Genomic DNA, 21193 nt, shown 5'->3' with positions numbered 1-21193 from the left:
TATATAATATCAGTAGGACCATATAAATTATGAATAATGTAAGTCAATGTGCAGCCATTATCTCTTATTAAAATGTTTCATGAAATCTAATTCATTCACATAAAATAAAATGAAAGAAGAAAGAGTCGAGAAAATTAGGATAAAGATGTTCAATAGAGGTCACGATGTGTTTTTAATAAATATGTTCAGCTTATGTTTGAGAGCAGCTGATATGTAGGTCTGGCACAAAGAGAAAAAGCCATGTTCTGCTCTATCTATTACATCTATCACATGTCTGCAGCATGAGTGAACACATCCACTAACACGCCCTTCACACTCAAACCTTTGTCTCCCACTCTCAAACATGCACGCCTCCTTCTGTCCATCTTTCCGTCTCTCTCTCTCTCTCTCTCTCCGACTCCTTCCCACTGAATCCATTTGGTAATTGGCTCTGCGGCTGCACCTCTATACCATCATGGCATCAGCGGAGGACTGCATCACACAGTCATCTGCCACACCCATAGCAGGACGGAGGATTTACAGCCGGCGCAACATGTCGTCCGTTTCATGCTGGACGGTAGAATGGTGACTGGGGCGTGGACACACACACACACACACACACACACCAGTGCCGGACCATTACATCAGCAGCAATTTGTTAGATCATGAGGAGGGTTGCATTCAATTCACTCACTGCAATAAAAATTCATCATCCCTGAGGGACCATCAATGTGGGGAAACAGCATGACTAATGTGGGAACATGGGTGGTGAGAGGATGGCAGGGGAGTAAAAATGGAGAACCACCTGATCACCGACAGCAAGCTCATTTCCTCCTCTGGGTTTGTAAGGACTGAATACCCTTCCTCTGTCCTCTGTCTACTATAGGGGAATATTCGCCTCTGCTTCACACAGAGATACCCTCTGGTCCCCAGCTTCTTTTTTCCACCTCTGCCTCTCTCACACACACACACTCATGCACACAATTTGCACTCTCTGCGTGCACAGCTCACACTCTGTATGTATCTCTGGCAGCAGTGATGGGCGCTCAGCAGGGACACATGACTTATTCAGCCATGTAGCCTCCATACTGAACTGCCACCATTTTTGTTTCCCTTCACTCTAGTGCATCCGCAGACGGCAGGGCAGGCGAGAGAGAAAGCAGCTCAGCAGCACGTGCGCACGTACCACGTGTTCAACAAATCAGTACGTCTCTCCTCCCCCTTTACCTCCCCATCACACTGAGTAATACACCAGAAAATGAACACATGCCCTGCATCCTAATTACATGCTGCTCCCACTATGGAGGCGTCCATACTGTACATGAACATACACTGAAGCACCTATAGCATGAGATCAATGGTAAACTGGACACTTATCATCTTTGCAGCAGCTTGAATGAGATGAAAACTGGTACATATTCATGCACACAAACTGACACATAAGCTGTTAGCACACTCACACATACACATGATGTTCAAACAACCCATAATGATTTCTACTTTCTCCATTTGCACACTAATCAGGCTCAAACTGCCACAAGCGGCATGCTGCGGGCAGTCAGCTTCAGACAGCAGGTGCACACAGACACACAGACACACACACACAGACACACACACACACACACAGAGGACGCTGACACCAGCATCTTCACGGTAGTTGCTATATGCACTTCACAGTCATAAATAAAGATGCAAATCACAAGTTCATTACAATATTACTATATCACATTGATTCTTTAGACAATAATATATTATTCGCTAAATTTCACAAAGTTGGCCACACAGACAGCCATCTGAATTTCAAAATAAAGGCTTAACTAAACAGGCTGTTCTTGTGCACTGTTTGTATGTAAACTAAGAAAAGTAAAGGACCAGCATTCGTATCTAACCTGTAATCTGAAGGGCTGTGATCACTAGACCACTGCACTGACGGGAGTATGAAGAGTATAGTAGAGTAGAGTAGAGCAAAAGTATTTGTAAGGAGGCAGGTTGGGGTGGAGGATGAGTCAAACAAACACACGAATTTCCCCACAGGAAACCAATATTTATATCCTGTGCGAAACTAGTGAACTTTATTAGTATTTTGAGGTACGCTGTCACCATGTTTCTTTTCCTTAACCTAACCTAACCAACATATGCATGAGGAAAGATACATTCATCTCAATGTTATTTTGCATTGATTAAATTAAATTGTTGATCAATACATTGATCAGGATTGATGTATCGTTACACCCTAGTCATAACATTTGGCGCTTAAACAATACATCACCATAGACTCAGCTTCAACATGCTCACACGCTGCTGTTTCTGTAGACGGTTTACTTGCACTGTGTGACAACAACTAGTTTCTTTGCTGGTGAAATGCTGTCACAGTTTGAATGATCTGTAAAGAAAAGGCTACCTTGACAAAAGGTTTTTTAGATGCATGAGCTTTCAACGAGTCAACAGTAAGGCTGAGCAATGTGGAGAAAAATCAAATATTACAATATTTTTACCAAGTATCTCTCAAAAACAACATTTCACTGATACTGTAGGACTGACTATAGCTGCTTTCACAAATATTTACACAATGAGATTTTTGCTAATCATCAGTAATGTAGAAAAAATGACAAAGTGAGCAAATAATAGCACAGCTAGAACAGTCTGCTACGTTCAGAAAATGACATCACTTTACTGTAATGCAGACTTTTAGAACAGGAAAAGCAAACACAGACGATATAAGAATATCCAAAATCTAAGATGATATTTTGTCTCATATATTGATACTGATGTTGATCCATTGCCTGGCCCTAGTCAGAAGTCTGTTTTAAAAAAAGGTTTACTGAGTCACAAAATCAGTCAAAGAATGAGGCATGATTAAGTCACTGGCCTCAACAGTTAAAAACCTAATTTAATTTTGCTAAAACCTCCAGCTGAACAGAAAGAAAGAAAACACTTGAGTGGCCTTAAATTAGATTGACGTCACTTAGTGAACCTGCATTTGCTCTGCACTTTTATTTGTCTGATGACTGGAACCTGCTGCACCTTACCAAATTAAATCAATTGAACCTCACGACTAACACTACAGAAGTTGCCTGTGTGTGTGTGTGTGTATGTGTGTGTGTGTGTGTGTGTGCGTGTGTACGTGACAGCAACAGTGGACGCAGGGTATGTCTGGTGTGGCAATTAATGTGTTGGTCTCTCTCTACCACTCTGCTGATAGGGGGCCTGAATTAAGGATTGAGTTAGGTTGGAAAAGGGCAAAATCTAATTAAAGCAGAAATTTATGGCCCTGTCAAAGCACATCACACACACACACACACACACACACACACACACACACACACACACACACACACACACACACACACACACACACACACACACACACAACAAAGTATGCCTACAAGGGTACGTGGTACTGTCAGAGGAGCCTATCATCAGTAATGGTTATACCTCTCTCGTGGGGATTCATATGTACGTCTAGTACAGATAAATCCTTTTTAGGGCTTCACATCTACTGTGTTTTACTGACTCATACACGAAAAACACAAAATACTGCTTTTAATGCCGGCCTTCACCAGGAATCTTTTCAAATGATTTCACTGTAAGCAGACTCATTTTTTAAACAGTTTGCCTTTCATTCCCAGTCTCCTTCCCCTAAAAAAAGCACAGATATCTGACAAGGCTGGTAGTGAGTTGACGCGATGGAATCCAAAATGTAAATTTTGTACACAAAAACAGTTTATTTTTGAAGATTATATGCCAAATTGTCTAGACTACTGTTGACATGTAACTCCTTTCATCTTTTCTTTCTAGACTTTTGTGTTGTAGCAGACACGCAAGGAGTTGTTAACGTAATATTTTTTTGAAGGGAGTAAGTCTTAGTGTCTTCCACCAGGAGCAGACTGGGAAAAAATATCAAAAGTAATCTAGTTGTCTTGGAAACAGTGATCCTATATAATCCTAAATTTAATAGTGTGTGACTAAAAACTCACATTGTCTTTGGATGCGAGAGGGTGTCACACTTCAAAGTTGTCTAGTTTATGGTAGGTTTACAGTGCATTTAGATACACACTTTTAATCCAATCTCAACCTGATTCCAATATTAGCCTCGTCTAGATTTTAGCTCAGTCTCTCATTAGTCTAGTTATTTAAAAGCCCCGCTTGTAACTTGATGAGTGTCCTATGAGTAAAGGAAAGGCTGTGTGGGTGCACAAACTGGGCATTTACTTTATTGATAAGGACTGAAAAGTGACTTGTGATAGGACCAAAACAAGCTCTTCTTGTGACTTGGACTCATACAGTTCAAGGTCCGCAGGTAGAGGACAGATGTCGTGCATTTTACATCACATGTTTAAATCATGTACAATGTTTGGCATGACTATTTATTTAGATTATGTTGGAAAAATGTAACACTTAAATCAAGACCTGCCCTTTTATCGTGATATTTGGTGAGCCTGAAGACTGGAAACTCTTGACTTCACACAATTTAACATTTTACTTTAGAAAGTGCTTTTTCTGTGATTATTATGCTTTTTTTTCAATACTACAATGGAAGCACTTGTAATTCATGTTACTACTATAAAGCCAACAAGGTATGAGTCAATAGTTTTTTCATCCCACTTAAGATACAACCATGTGCCCTTCATGATGAAAGCAAGCTGCCAAACGTCAGGCCTGTTGATTGGCTCCTGATGGCTTTGAACACCACACGTGCCAAAAAAACACTGAAGACCTGCAGCACCTCTTATCCGCCTCCTTTAAGGCAGAATGTTACGTTTTGATGCCCCTCTGACTCCTTTATGTATCTCTGTATTTTGTCAACACGTGCCTCCTCTTTGTTAATCTGTTTTCACTAACTGTCACTGGCTGAATTCGAGCTGCCACAGACGTTAAAGGAACACTTTGTCAATTTTGAACCAGCTCTGTCATCAGTTTGTGCAGAGCAACGGTGTTTGACTTTTTTTTGTGCCGCCAACACTAGGTAGCTCCCTGGACATTTGCCGGCAGACGTCTGCGATGACACAGAGCTTGTTAAAAATCCCCTTAACTACCCATATTACTATGTTCCACAGGGTGTCTACAGGTAGAAACAATTTAAATTTAAGACTTTTAAGACACTTCTAATACCTCTTTATGTGAAACCTTCTACCTGAATGCATCAAAGCTGCACTCTGTGTAGGAGGAGTGAAAATAGGGGCATTGCACATACACATGTGTTGCATTGAAGACTACTCCCCTGTCGAATAGTGTTTACCTCCCATTAACTTTTCACTGTTAATAATTTTAAAGTCAGTGTTTCAGATATTGTGTAAAACCAAATTTACACCTCACAGTGAAAATATGGAGGCAACACCTGTTAACAATGACACTGTGAGAGTTCATTTCACACTTAAATGTTGAGGAGTGTTTGGTTTTATGATGGATAATCATTTCTGTATCCACAGAGAACTTGGTGAACATTTATAGTTTGTGAGTAGTTTTTAAAAAAATCACCATGACAGTTCACAAAGGTCACACAATGGGCATTCTGTACCACACTGGTGATTACCAACATGCCCTTGTGTAATACTTTTTAATTAGATGTTTGTACATCGAGCTTTAATCTGAGTGTAATCTCAACAATCCAACTGCTACGCGAGGCACGTGGTGTGTGTGTGTGTGCGTGTGCGTGTGTGTGCGTGTGTGTGTGTGTGGTGACCTAAGGGATTTTCATGTGAAACACCTTTCTATAAGGGGAAAGGAAGTCCCTGGCAACTTAATGACAAAAAAGAAGAAAATCAAATTATACTTGAGATGGTAACTTTTGTGTTATGTTTATATTACAAGCCAACATCTGTTTTAATATTTGACAGTATGTCAGCAGATATCATTTTTGTTCACATAATCCCAAAACATAAATAAAATATTTCTAATAACAATACCCTCCGCTGGTTTGGACTTGACAGAAATCTGTGGTGGAAACGTCTTTCAATAGGGCTGTGAGGGTAATCGCACCATCACAATACTGCCGTCACATGATGCCATTGTGGCGATGAGGTCATCACCATATTGTTTGGGAGTTTTTTTGAGCTGATATAATAAACTGGCTCTGAAGCAGCCCTTCTGTCTGCAGAAGGGCTGTAGCCTCTGTAGCCTCACTTAATTTCCTACCCACAGCACTATCTGGCTGGTTACATGTAATGAGTCACAGCCTTTCAACACTGAAGGCTGCCGCGCCACAAAAGGCAAAGATGGGAGACTGAAGCTGCTCCATGAGCGAATTGAGTCAGAGCTGTGTGCTGAATGTAAGACAGCAAATCTCCAAAACTAGAGCTACATAAACACCCAGTGTTTCTACTGGTAACGTTCTGCTATTAACAGAAGTTACTGGATGTTACATACAAGGAGAGGTAGACGGAGTGAGACTGCGCCTGGATGTGGGCGATAGATGTGAGGAGTTAATCATAGTTTTTAAAAATGCAACTCAGTGATGATAGAGAAATTTCCTAAAACATACATATTTAACCTTTTTTAAACGTTTTCAGACCTCCCAACGCACACTCAACCCATGCTGGCCACTGTAAAGTCCAATAAAAAACTTAATATATAAAGTTAAAAAACATATACCGCGGTGACACGGGGCACACAATTAGATTTTTCACCCTAGCAAGAAAAAAAATCCATATCGTCACAACCCTATAATGCCAAACTATCTAATTAAAGAAGTATTTCACTGTCAGAAAAAAGGTCCTTTCATAAATTCTGGGTTGTCTGCTAGAAAGAAGCACTGAGTTTTAAAAAGGGTGCTAAATAAAGACAGAAAACTGAGAAAAGGACTGAAAAACCTACAACTAACACAATACACTGCACCGCACAGGACCAATAAACACTCCTGCTGTGGCTGACATAATGCAAACTCAGATGTTGACAATATGGTGCCTGGCTGGTAATCTCATATTACAGTTAAACAGTAAGATAAAATATGTTTATGAAAACATTTGAGGCAAGAAATGGGAAGCAGTTACAGTATATTGGCGGATATTTGATTGGTACTGCTTAGTTTTACTGTTTGATCTCAGTTCTTTCAGCCTCTGCTTTCACCTTGCAGGCAGTATGGCGCCTGCTTCCTGTTCACAAACTCTCTTATTACAGCCAAACAGTGCACTAAAATAGGGCGGGTGCTTTTCACAATCTGCGTCTAAAATGTTTGTGGTTGGGGTGGCTGTCATACCAAAATACGGATGTACAATGTGTCGTTTCATCAACAGCCTGAAGGCCAGGTTAAATCTGCGTAATGTGTCATCCGGCAGATTTGAGTGGAGAAAGGAGCAGTAAGATCTGACAAGATGGAGTGAAGTTTATCACAGTTCATTTACTCACACTACCCACTTTGTTATGATACAGAGCTGGTTAAAAACCAACATGTCCTTTTGAGCATCTCGCTTGCAACGCGTGGTTGTTTTCCAGTTTCTTTATGTTATAATAAGTTTTCTATAAATGCTCCAGTCTGTTTGACGCAAGTGTTCCAGACTGAACAATGTGTCCACACAGATGTACCAACATGGTGACATAACACATCATTACAGACACTATGTAAAGAAGAAAGACACTATTGCTCGAACAAACAAACAAGAAGCGAAGGCAGCGAGATGAAAAAAGAAAAAAGAACAGTCAGGCTCCCAAAGGCTCTTCTTCATCACTGTTATCACTGTCTCAGACAAAGACTTCCTTCAGACTCCTCTCTCGGTCCGTCTCCAAGTCACCTCCGGAGCCGACACCACGCACACAGTGTGACTCAGGTGAGAAACACATGCTGACCTGATTGCACACAGATACTCACAAACCATACTGGTGTACTGAAACGTACACAAGGGCTCGCTCAAAACAAACACCAGGGTTCCCACACATTGTCATGGACAAAATTTCAAAGCTTTTCCATAACATTTCAAAAACCCAAAGTATTTTTTTTTCTTACCCCACTAAGACAGTGTTTTTCAACAGTATGTGATTCAAACTCCATGTAAACATAATTTTAGCATCCCACATGAGGTGATAAAGGACCGTCAGAAATTTGAAAATCCACAATCTGGCTATGATAAATGGTGTCATTTTGGTGATTTTTAAAGAAAACGTGCCTTCTGAGCCCGTTCTTCCATTATATATATATATATATGTTTCCTATTTTTATTGGAAACAGACATTTCTGTATATACATACATTTTTAAGTTTCCAATAAAAATAGTCAAAAAAAATAAAAAAAGATGTGAAAAATCACCTTTTTTTTATGAAAAGAAAACATGCCATGTTTTCTCTTCGAAAATAAGCATTACAATACATACTAAATACAGCCATTTAAAGCTGTATGCTCCTGCCCTAAAACCAAAAGAGCTGAAAAAATGATTTGCCATGCCTAGTTGGCATACATGAAGGGAAAGAGAGATCTGATTCGACTGGCATAATTCTAAGTCGGGTATAGCCCTACACATTTCCATGATTTTTCAAAACAATGATTTTTACTAGTTCCACGATTGATGAAGTGAAATTCCATGACTTATCCAGGTTTTCAATGACTGTGGGAACACTGAAACATTAAGAGCATTCTCTCGTTCTCATTTAATTATTCTTGCTGCCCCTCCCTCCCGCTCTAAACCCCACTCCTTCCCAAAACTTGGTTTATTAATAAAGCTGCTGTATAATGCTTGCTCTGGTGAATCCCTGCGAGGCATTCCTCTAAGGCTTGTTCTGACATTGGCTGGTTGCTGGCCTACTTATAACCGGCCTTTCCAAGCCTCTATGTGGGAGATCATTGTCCCTCATTCCTCGCGGGTGTTTTTTTCTTAAACAGGGTCTTCTTTGAACCTGTAGCCAAGTGAAGCCGTTTAAACCAACGGCTTCTCACTTGGCACCGAGCAGCTTTATAGAGCTGAATTTAGTCCCAGCAGTTCTTATCTATGTGGAAACTCAGATTTGCTGATTTGCTATCACATCAGTGTAAAGGTTAAAGAAGAAGAGCCTTTAGCCTGAAGGATGTTAGAGAATAGGACCGATTATAGACACTGCCTGCACATCCACACACAAAAAATCTCTTTCAGACGTGTGTGTGTATGTGTGTGTGTGTGTGTGTGTGTGTGTGTGTGTGTGTGTGTGTGTGTGTGTGTGTGGGTACGCAGACACTCCAGTAGGGGTGAGGCTTCAGTTTGTACATGAATGTCACACCTACCTGGTTGTCTTGGAAACAGGAGGCTTAGGTGAGGCAGTAGAGCTGGGCTTGGTGGGAGTCGCAGACGCAGTCTTGGTAGCTGAAGAAGAGGAGAAGAGACAAAGGAGAGGAAAGGAGAGGGAGAAGGAGAGAACGAGTAGAAAAGAAGGGAGAGGAGACAAGGAATGAGAGGAAAGTAGAGGTGAAGAAACAAGGGAGGAGATGAAATATGGGGGAGAGAGGAGGAGAGAGAACAAGGTAGGAGAAAGGGGGGGGGATGAGGAGAGAAAACAGTAAAGAAACATGAGAACAATCAGAGCAGTATAATGTATTGTATATTACAGTATAATGTGGTGACGTAAATCACAGATGTAGGTCATGAGGATGTGGGCCAAATGTATATCCAGATTACCAGCAGCCACTCTGCCATGTATAATATGTATAATATGTATAATATGTGTATGATGTGTAATGCCTGTGCTGAATCCATCCTGTGTGCATGTATCTGCGTATCATCACATTACAGTGAACGCTCCTCATTAGAGCTGTGAAAACATTTCACGCCACAGTGACTGTGGATGTGGTTATTCTTACGCAGCCTACATTTTGAATCACGCTCTGCAACTTTTTGTTCTGTGGTGACATTTTAACCAACCTGCGGGCTTCTTAGCAGCAGCTGCAGTGGTGCTGGTTTTGACACCATTAGCAGTTGTTGTGGACGGCGTCTTCTTGGCCGCTGTTGTTCCGGTCATCGGTTTTGCGCCGTTGGTGGAGGCCCCTGTGGCTTTCTTCTCACCCACTTTGCTCTTGGAGGCTGGAGCGGCGGCCGCGGCTGTTGGTTTTTTGGCTGGAGCTGGGGTTGGGGTGGTCTTTTTGGCCGGAGCAGGTGCTGTTTTCTTAGCCACTCCGTTGGTCTGAGGCTTAGACACGCCATTTGAGAGGCGGCTCTGGGATGTGTTGGGCCGTGACCCGGACGTGGTCTTGGTCGGGCTGGTGGCGCCGGGTTTCGTCTTGGCCGTGGCCTTGTTGGTAGCCTTGGCTTTGGAGTCTCCTGCAGTCTTGTTGCTGGTCTTAGCAGCAGGGGTGTCCTTGGCCTGGTCTGGCTGGGGCTCCACCTGGCCAGTCTCTCCTGCGGGCTGCTGTGGCTGCTCCTCCTCCACCGGACTGGCTGCCTGGTTAGGCTCCTGTCCCGCTGCCAGAGCTGCCTCATTTACTGGATTGGATTCCAATGTTTCCATTGGCTCCAGCGCCGCCGTGGCAACCCCATCCGGCTTCATCTCCCCTTGAGTGGTAGTGGTCCGTCTCTGCACAGCAGGGCTGACTTAAATCTCACAGGATGGCCACAGGACGACAGGCTCTCTGTTGACGGCACGGTCTGATCTGGAGAAAGAGAATAATGAACAATACAGTTCAAGTCAACAGCAAGACCAGACATGAGGAGCAGTTCGTTGTCTCTCCTATCGGCAGACAGAGCTCCAGGAATGTTGTAATCCCTCAGAATCAGATAAAGTCATGGCTCGTATACAGCTTCAGCATCACACACACCCTCATCACGTTTACATTCACAGTTTAGTCGAGCTATGGTTATAGCTCAATCACGCCATTTAACTGGACTGCTGTTCTTGTCCCAGCATATAAGCAGTGAGAATCAGTTCATTGACTGAAGTATGTCTGACTCCACCTCGGTGGGTGGCGATATGTCCCCTTTCAGCTAGTTGCTATTGGATGTTATTCCAGTTGACCTATAATGTCACATACCAAACAAGTTAGCTTGAGAAATCTGCCTTGATTTCAGTCGGCTTATCATGTTTACTCATATTTAAAGGTTTTAGTCTGCTGCGCTGCGTTCAAAGATTAGAAAAGAACGGAGAATCAGAATTGCATTTCTGTCTACTACATCACTCCTGCTTTTTTAGAAATGAAATATTGTTATCACAGATAAAAAGTTAAATACAGAAAAAAGGGACAGTTGGGCACCGTTACTGAAATCCATGTACAGGAAAAAGTAACAGTATCGGTTGAAATGTGAACTGAACCTTAATTATCAGGCAAATTGATTGTGGGACAGAACTGGAACAGGATGTGCCATAATACTACATAGAAGATTGAACTGCTGCATTAATCCAAGAGAGGACTGAACAATATCTAGGACAATGCAACACATTGAGAAAGCACAAAGAAAGGCGGTCATACAAAAATACATCACAGCTTCATAAGTCACGCTCGGAGGGTAACAATTAGATCAACACATTTTATGTTTTGTGTCTTGGGGATCAAAGAGGGAGGAGCAGAGGAGTAAATGTCTGCTCCTGCAAAAACAACAAATTCTACAAATAGCTTTAATTAAGTTCAATGCCAACTGCAGTGCAGTGGCAAATGGTCCCCTCTGTGCTCCTAAAAAGCTCAGTGACACACTTGGCCGGCATAGCTGCGACGGGTTGGCTTCTTTTTTTTTTTCTTGGTACAAAATGGCATCAGAGTCACTAGTGTGGAAGACTAGTTTTCCGGGATAGTACACTTAAGGGAGCGCAAAAAGCTTTAGCACGCAAATTGCACACACACACACACACACACACACACACACACACACACACACACACACACACATATGTATATGCCACCTGTAGTAATGTTAAGACACGCAAGTTTTGAATTTGCACATGCATAAGAAAAGCTTTGACAGCCTGCTTCACACTATTAGGCTAAAATGGTTATAAAAGGAAAAACAGGCTGAGGTGGGAAGAAGCTGGAGTGTATTTGCTAAGTGGGTCAAGGCTTGTACAATAAACCCAAAGACAGGACAGTTTGACTCATGGGCCACAAACGGAGCAGTCGGTGACATGAGCAACTGAGGAGAAGAAGTGAAGCATATGAGACCTGATAAAGAGCACCCATCTGTAATACAAGCTGTCATACTTTGTCTGCATCAATCAGGGTTCATGCACATTTTTACCAATACATTTCCACAACTTTTTCATGACTTTGAGGCAAATTTTTTAAGACCATAATTTCTCTGAAAAAACCATAGATACTCTTTATTGGTTCTTTTTCCTTGCAGATTTTATAAAGGAAAAATGTCATGATTTTTAAAGAAAAATTTTTCAAATTTCCAGCAACCCTTGAACACATCATATATTATTACACAGGTTAGTGAAAAAAGTTCTATCACTTTTCCAAGACTTTCAGGGTATATTTAGTTTTCCAAAACTTTCCAGGCCTGGGAATTGCTATTTGCAAATGCCATGACTTTTGCAGGTTTTTCTTGATCGTATGAACCCTGATCAATATTAAACAACTGTCTTATTTGGTTCTCTCAGCTGCTGAGGAAAAGAAAAGGTTTCTATAAGTTTGAGAGAGGCAGAGAGGGAGGGGGGGGGGGGGGGGGTCAGCAGGAAACTTGCTTGTCAAAGTTTACAAACAGAGCGAGGAGCCGACTGTGCAGGAGGCTAAGTGGTGAGACAAACTCTGAGGCAACACAGAGGCCAGCCCAGAGGAAGAGGCTTGGCCTGTGGAGCATGGGAACACACAGAGAAGGTGGGACGGGGGGAGAAAAGAGACGGGGAAAAACAAGATGTAAAATGAGCTCACTATTGGCTGATCTTTGCTGTTCCGACTCAAAAAGCCAGACAACACTAGTCATCCTAGTTTCCACTGACCTAAACGTGCACACACTCACTGTCCTATTTCTAGAGGACAGACATCATCTTTATGCCGCGAGCTTCCTGGAAACAATTCCTGCACACTCTTCTCCGTCTTTCTGTCCCTCTTCCGTCATCCTTTACTCATCTTCTAAACTAAAGATCACGTGTAAAAAAAGGCCTTCTTTCATTCTACGACTATCCTCCCTTTCTCTTATACATTTCCCCTCCTCGATTTCTTTTCTCCCCCACCACTACCGCTCTCCCTCCATCCCTCTGTTCTCTGTTTGCCTGTGCACAGATGGCTGGAGCAGCTGAGCAGGGCCAGAGGGGGAGAAACTGAGAAAAAAAAATCCATGTATCTCAAACAACACATAAGAACAGATACACACAGCTAGTGCAACAGGCCGCCACCCAAAACAACCAGGGAGGTCGAGAGGAAGACGACGGGTAGCTGCGAGGAACGAGTTATGCCGCACCCTTCGGTCACACAGGGTTTTAAAATGCCAGCGAGGCTACAAAATGTGGACAGTTGGCTTAATTATGTGACTACACACAACCAGTCACAGCTTTTAGAAGAGAGGGTGGACACTGGTGTCACTGAGGGAGGGGAATAGAGACAGTTTGAGTCCCATAGTGTTTTTATTTTTGTGTCAGAACAACCTGGGATTCAAGCTGGCTTTAAATTCTACCCTCACTCATGTTTTACTTAACTTTTAGATGTCTGAAGGAACAGAAGATCTTGGAATTGACAGTTTGATTAGCCTCTACCCCTATTAGGTCATGTCTACACACATACAGATATTTTAAAAACTGATATTTTATTCCACAATTGGCCTCCACACCAACAGAGTTTCAGGTAATTAAAACAGAGATTATTTAAAATGCCTTACAAGATAAAGATTTTTCAAAACTCTGGTTACTTTGTATTTATGTCGACATGTAAAACAGAGCACTTGGAAAAAAAAAATGTGCATGCCTAGTGTTGTTTTGTGTAATAAGCATACACTAGAAACAACAATGGTGCACTACTGGTTTGTTTACATATGGTTAGCACTGATTAGTCTAATAACCACTTTACACTTGGACAAACAGAGGCATCTGCTGCACCCAGTGTTTATCTCCAAGTCAGCATCCTCACCAGTCGATGTAGAAAAAATAAATATGGAAATAATATAATCAGAACTGTTGTCATTTTGCAATGTAGAGCTAGTTATTTGGGTGGGTTGCACCAACTGTTCATAACTAAGCCTTGTCCTAACTGCTCAGTCAGTCTTTGTAAGGAGTTTTTAAAATGAACTTTAGGTCTTTAGCTGCACCAACCAAACGTAAGCCTAGTCTTAACTACATTGTGTTTGATTGACAGCAGCCAGCATGTGGAGCTCTACAGGTAACATGAAAGTAAAGAACCACATTTACCTCCACACGGTTTTATGCCTCTGCGCATCAGTCAAGTTGCACTTACAGTTTACATTCATGTCTGTGAAATCAGAGGCTTTACACACAGAGGATCTATACAAACAGCTCCGTTTGAAGGTGGTTCTTGAGGGTTCTTGAGTCAAGTCACCTTGAGCTTTGACCACTAGATTCTCATTACTTCATTTTTGAGTATAAGTGGACATTTGTGCTGAATTTGAGGAAACTCCCTTATTGCTATCTTCAGATATTGCATTCACAAAAATGAGACAGCTGCAAGGTCATAGTGACCTTGACCTTTGACCACCAAATTCAAATCAGCTCATTGTTAAATTTAAGTGAATATTTGTGTCAAATCTGAATAAATTTGCTTGAGGTGTTCTTTCGATATCAATCACAAGAATGAGATGAATGCAAGGTCACTGTGACCCTGACCTTTGACCACCAAAATGCGCCGCAGCTGACCAGCTTATTAGCTTGCTATCTCGCGTGATAACGCTGCACTTTTTTACCAGTGAGCATTTGTTTGGTTTGTTTGTATGTTGGCTAGATAAAAAGGACACTTTAGCAGGAAAGCTACTGTGGGTTGTTGTTCAACGTCTGATGCTCTTGTGCTGTTTATCAGGCTGATATTTTATACAAACAATTGAGATTTTGAATTTATACCTGGTCCTGACTACACGTAAGATTTACACTCAAGCTGGACCCAAATATTCAGCTATTTGGGTATTCTTTAAATGGGCAGGTATTTGGTTTTCAATTTAGGCATTCAGATATTCTTTTTTTTTTTTTTTTTAACCAAGGACAAATGCCATGTCAGTATTTGTGATTCTGCTGCTGCTGCGCATGTCACGAAGCTTCGATTAGTTGCGGTTGATTAAAAACTTAGCTCTGGAGTCCAGAAAATGGTATTCGAGACAGCCTTAATTCACACCTGGTCTTGGTGAGAAGAAGGCTTAAGACTAGATGGTGCAACCTGCATTAACTTTAAGGTCGGGCTCAGAACGGCAAGTTACGATCCACTTAGCTTGAGACCAGGTGTAAGTCCTGTTGTTGCAACCGTCTCCTGCTGGTGTTGTATGATAACTCAGCTTACATACTATTTTCAAACAGCATGTTTCCGTAAAAGAGAGAAGATTTCAAGAATAAGGACTAACTGATGTCTGACAGCATACAGCACAGGGCTTACAACCACAAGTCTATTTCAGATGTGTGGAAAACACTGCACACCGATTGTTTGACTAAGACCCGGCACCTAACTATAAACACAGTGACCTAATTTGACCATGCAGTGAACCAGGAAATAAGACCGTGTCCAATCACCATTCCCTCCTCTCTATATTTCAGAATTTGGTGTTCAGCTCTTCCCACAGTCGAATAAAGCATCTGGCCTGGCTGTTCATTTCACTGCGACCCTACACTGCTGCTGTCTGTGTGTGTGTGTGTGTGTGTGTGTGTGTGTGTGTGTGTGTGTGTGTGTGTGTGTGTGTGTGTGTGTGTGTGTGTGTGTGAGAGAGAGTGATAAATCCTGATTGCACGGCCACAGCCAGAGGAACATTTCTCTTTCTCCTGCAAGTCTTCAGACAGCTGTGATATTGCACTTCTCTCTCTGGCTCTATTGCTCACTCACCCGGCTTTACGTCATTAAGGCCATCAGTCAGCGGGAAGCATAAACAGGTTAACAACTGGAGCACGAACACACTTCAGAAACAGGATTTTTATCTTCGCTCCATAGAAACTGGAGGAGCGGGGGGATTTAAGACACATTAGCATGCTTTCACTTTCTCAGCAGCCAAATAAACAGAAATCGGAGTTGAGAATTTGTGAGTTTGCTGCCAAGACAAATTTCTCGCCTTGCTCCTCACCCCTTTACACCCCTGTGACCCTGTACATACATTTCTCAAGATTTTACTTTTCCCATAGCTTCTTTCTCATCAATTTCCTACTTAGTAAACATTCGGGCATCAGTAATTGTGACCACTGTACGGAAATCTAAACAAATTTATAGGTGTGTGTTTTTCTATTTATAAGTCTCTGACTGGTGTTTAATTGTTTCTTCAATGTGCTGCTACAGCTTTATGTTATCTTGAATTTCACCCCTAATTACTGCAGCACTCCCAACTGAAACATCAAACCCATTAAGGCTATTACGGGTTTTCATTAACACTAATTAGATTGAAGAGAGTTATTTCCTTTCAAACGGACTGAGATAGCTGCGGTTAGAAGGGGAAAAACGTCAGAGCTGAAAATGATAAGTTAGCCTATTCTGACGCTGTAAAATGACGCTGTAAAATGAATGATGCTTAAATGGTATTTTACTAAACGCTGTTTAGTTGAACCATGTTTTCTTACAGCTTGTTGCAAAAAATCCAAATGTTTACAACATTTTATTGCACTTATCAATGAACAATCTAGCTACTGCCCCCTGCTTCAAATTCAAACAATTATACACAAAAGGAGCATAGCGCGTTGTGGCACAACTCTAGCTTTCTCTATTAACGCCTAAGCAGCTTCACCACAGGAACTGGGGATTAAGCTAAATGGGTTGCTGGTTTACTGGCACCTCAACAGAGCTGCTGCTGGTGGATTTACATTACTAAAGTGGGTTACAATGGGATTACATTACCATACGTTACATTAAACAATGCTACCCTGGGTTACATTACATAAGTACTCTTTCCAATCATAGTATCTAAGATGTAAGTTATCTTTCAGTTTCTCTGGCAGGGGTTTAAAAAAAGGGTTAACATGCAAGCTTCAGTATTTTGATATTCCACAATGATTGTGTCGAAGTTTCTATGTTGTTGAAAAAGAGCAAAATAAACTTAAAAAAAAATTAGTAATATTTAAGATGAACAATTTAGACTCAGATTTTAACATTGGATAACTATTTTTAACTGACGGGACTTGCTACAAAGTTTGGATGTGCTTACTACCGCTGCTGCGAGTGGATGATGATGAAGACTGTGCCCGCTGAGCCGCAGCAGCTGATGGAGTTGAAGGAGGTTTTTTTAACCCGAAGACAGTCGAAGGTTCTGCATTTAGGCTTAATTTGCTGTACAATCGATATATGCAGAGCAGTGATTGGATTTAAATGATGTGACTCGACTTGAGATGTAGTTCGATATTCATCCCTACTAGAACTAGCTAAACATTTTTGGCTTGACAAGCTGTGAGTGATGAGACAATCATCGTAAATAGCTTCCAGACCAAAAGACAATCCCAGAGTTTTTAAACATGAACGGGGTCAGCAGCATTTTAAAGTCTCCATTTCACCTGTAGTCAACTAATATAATGTGAATAAAGTTAGGTCGTCTTCCAACTGTCTCAGCACTTCTATTATGTTAGGCATTCCTCCAAGAACCAATAAAACCCAGTCTGGCTCTTCTCTAACACCATCTTTGGTGAAAGCTATAACCTGAGCTGTAACACACAAGCTGGCATTTTCAACCCATAAGGGACAGAATGTATTCAATGACCTGAAACATAATGGTTTGTTAGTTAGTGCACATTTCCAGCAGCTGATTCCAGACAGATGGCTCTGTCAGCTACATTAGGTCAATTTCAAAACATTTAGGAACAGAGCTCTGTGGGAAACGTTTAGAAGATAAAATGGCTTAATCTGAGGAGATTTGCTGGTTAAGATATATCAGACCAGACAGCCGGTCAGCTGTCATGACCTCTTGTGACCTGAGCGACACACAAACGATGTGTAGGAGAAGAACTTCAACAGGCTGCAGTTCTTGGTATTCAACTAAAAACAGTAACTGCAGATAGGGCTAAGTGGCAAGACAGTGGAGTGGGAGTCTCGCGCTGGTATCCTCAAGATTTAGCAGATTTTTAACTGTAAATTTCTGAATGTAGTTGACTTTGCAAAAATGTGTTTGTTGGCTCTCACAATGTGTCCAAATCATGTGGTTGCAGCTTCCAAGCAGCGTCCCACTCCAAATTCCCAGCAAGCCTCAATGATGAGCTACACAGAAACAGAACAAAGGAAACCCACACAAACACCAAAGGCAGGACTGGCTGGCTGAAGCGGAGGATCAGGAAAGACCAGTGAAGGGCTCCTTTTACCCGTCCACACACACACACACACACACACACACACACACACACACACACACCCTTTATACTCTCTGTATATTATTAATCAGGCACATGCTTCATATCATCATCAACAATGTCTGCTTCATTCTCTTAAGTGCACTTACATCTAATAGTTTTTATAGACTGGCTTTAATGTAACAGCCTTTGCTTCTGCTGGTTTGAATGCTGTTTTGTTTCTAATAGTTGTTTTAACTAAATTCTAAAGTATATATATCTGCTTTTTGACTCTTTGAAAGCTGGGAAATTTTGCTTGTAACATAGGAAGGAGGCATTGAGCGATCAAAAAAGAAATGACCCAGAAATTATCATGAAATTAGTAAAAAGTACAAGAAGATCACCTTGAAAATTAGTATTAAAAAGAAAAAAAGTTTTAAAAAAGCAAGGAAAATATTTGGAGAAGAAATCAAATATATTTTGTTACATAATTTAAAATGTAACTAACTATAAATTATAAATATAGTTTATAAATACAGTATATTGTAGTTCACATTTTTAAACACTTGAAGTTTTAACTTTTTCGAACAGAACGTGTATTTTTTTTATATCTTTTTTTTCCCGTTTTTTACAAGGTTTTTGTTTGTAAGACTTTTTGTAGTTTTCAAGTTTGCTTTTAGGCACATGCTGTCTACTCTTTCCTTTCTGTTGTTGTTGTTATTACACTTAATAGGCCTCAAGCACTAAGCTAATGATGGGCAAGCCAGCTCTGCAAGGTGAGATCACCCTCCCAGGCATCATCCCTTGCTAATACCCACACTGGGACACAAACAAAACGTGTGTGTGCTCACGCTCATGTGTCTATCCCTGACACACTACAGTGTTAGGGTCTATACTGTCAATATCTGGAAGGCATCCAACTCCGCTGAGGGATCTAAGCTTTTCTCACTGTCTAGACATAAAAAATGCTGTTTTTGAATAATCAGGTCATCAGCATATTTAAACAGAAAACTGCTACTTTGACCCCCTTTTTGGAGCAAGTACAATCTACTACTGTGCGTGTGCAGGGGGATGAACATATACTAAATATGACTGATTAAAATTCAGCAGAAGGTTATATTTAAACGAACAATATTTAAATTTTCTGGCGTGAGGGGTCTCTCCATCAAAACAATGAAAAAAGACGGAGCAATGCCATCGTTGCAGTCAGTTTTTCATGCTTGGGATTAGGGCTGCGTGATTAATCTGATTTTATTTTCAATTACGAATTTGGCTTCCCTCGATTTAAGATAATTTAGATAATCGAGACAAAAAAAAAGATTTTGACAAGTCTACCAAAGTTGCTTTTGTAAATCAAGCACACCCCTTCCCAGCGCATGTGCTTGGCCCCTCCCTCCAAAGTCCAAAAGTTTCAGCGCAATTTGGAAACAGCGAGTCACGGCGCATTGCCTCTGCAGCATGGCAAGACCTGGAGCCAAGCTGCAACTAACATCTGCTTAGCTTGTATCGCTGACAACTTAAGATTCAGACATACAATGACTAAAATCCATCATTCAATTAAAACATGTAGTTAAAACATCAACGACCCACAATGTGTATCATAAAAATGGCTTCAAACTAAATACAAAGTCAATTTATGACAGCTTCTGGTAGAAAACGACAACTGTGATGCATATGCAAACAGAATATGACACCACTGAAAATCAATGGCAATCAAATTACTACAATAAAATGTATACAACTAAACAAAAAACATAACATTGGTCTTTTGTTTTAGACATCGTAATTTTGCAGAAAAATACCACATTTCTGAATCTGAAATGAATAGCGCGAAGGGTCGCTGTGACTCATTATGCAGATTCAATTTAAGGAGCTCCAGGGTTATTAAGATAAATGTTAAGTTAATGTCAAATCTGCTCTTGGGCTGTGGTGTGTGTTCACATCTAATCACATCTACTGTCGCTAAGAAACAAGAGGCTCTTCCCTTTCTCAACACAAAGGCCAAAACCATAGAGCCCAGCTCATTCACTCACTTTAGCCAACCAACCATCCGAGTGTGTATCTGTGTATGAATCTCTGTGGAAGAAAGTCTGTGCTTCACAGTACACAACTGCACAGACACACACACACACACACACACACACACACACACACACACACACACATATGCATTCTGTGAGCCTTCTTCTATCCCCGGGGCCTACTCTAAATAGCAGTCAAAGAGAGGGATTGTGGGGGAAGGAGGCAGCGGCGGTGGGGGGTGGGGTGGTGGAGAGGACGGTAGAAAAGATGCAAAAAGAAAGTGAGCTTTTGTGGCCGATGTAACACGCCGCTAACGCCGACACAAACTCGTGCAAGCCCGATAGATCGTTCAAGACATAACTAATGCCAACATAAGAGGATAGAGGGTTGAGGGAAAAACGCTGACAGTGAGGGGAGGATGTTACTGGCTTGGGCCTGGTTTTTGAAGGCATTTTTAACGAGCAGGCAGTGGCCTCTGACCCTGTAATTGACATGCTTTTATCTCTACAAGCAGCAAACAGAAGATGCTGGAGCGCAGTGTTTGCTCTTTGACACCGCTAATAAACCATCCTCTTTCCTCTGACACAGCCGGAGCAGCATTTACAAAGAAGAGCTCGTAATGACAACGTAGGAAACTGCAAGCACCGCCTTTACTCTTTACTTGGTTAACTGTTACAACTTATATGTTGGACTCACAATGACAGCAAAGTGTGTCCACTTGTGATGGGTTAACCCTTTGAAAACCTAAATCAACATGCTGCGCCTTTCACAAGTATTTAAACCTTTGCAATGTGAGCACATTGGTTTGAATTCTTTCAAAAACACTGAAAAAAAAGCAATCAGCAACTTGGCATCTTGGCATGAACTGTCCTGCATATTGCTAAAAAATTGTGAAAAGTGACGAGAAAATGACCTGAAAATCAGCTTTTTTAAA

At 41.3% G+C, this 21193-nt stretch overlaps 1 protein-coding gene across 1 annotated transcript in view; it reads right to left on the bottom strand.

Moving 5' to 3' along the window:
- Positions 1-21193, bottom strand: part of wu:fb95e10 (cell surface glycoprotein 1) — a 43838-nt gene that overhangs the window by 10719 nt on the left and 11926 nt on the right. The window contains exons 2-3 of the mRNA XM_042504774.1: positions 9798-10522; positions 9164-9242 (exon numbers count right to left, since the gene is read on the bottom strand). Coding sequence (XP_042360708.1) covers positions 9164-9242; positions 9798-10419 — 701 coding nt within the window. The 5' untranslated portion in view covers positions 10420-10522. The remainder of the gene's footprint in view (positions 1-9163; positions 9243-9797; positions 10523-21193) is intronic.

This window comes from Plectropomus leopardus, chromosome 17, assembly GCF_008729295.1.
Source record: "Plectropomus leopardus isolate mb chromosome 17, YSFRI_Pleo_2.0, whole genome shotgun sequence".
In the NCBI taxonomy this organism is placed as follows: Eukaryota; Metazoa; Chordata; class Actinopteri; order Perciformes; family Serranidae; genus Plectropomus; species Plectropomus leopardus.
The sequence above is the reverse complement of the archived record's forward strand: the minus strand, read 5'-3'. Positions and strand labels throughout refer to the sequence as shown.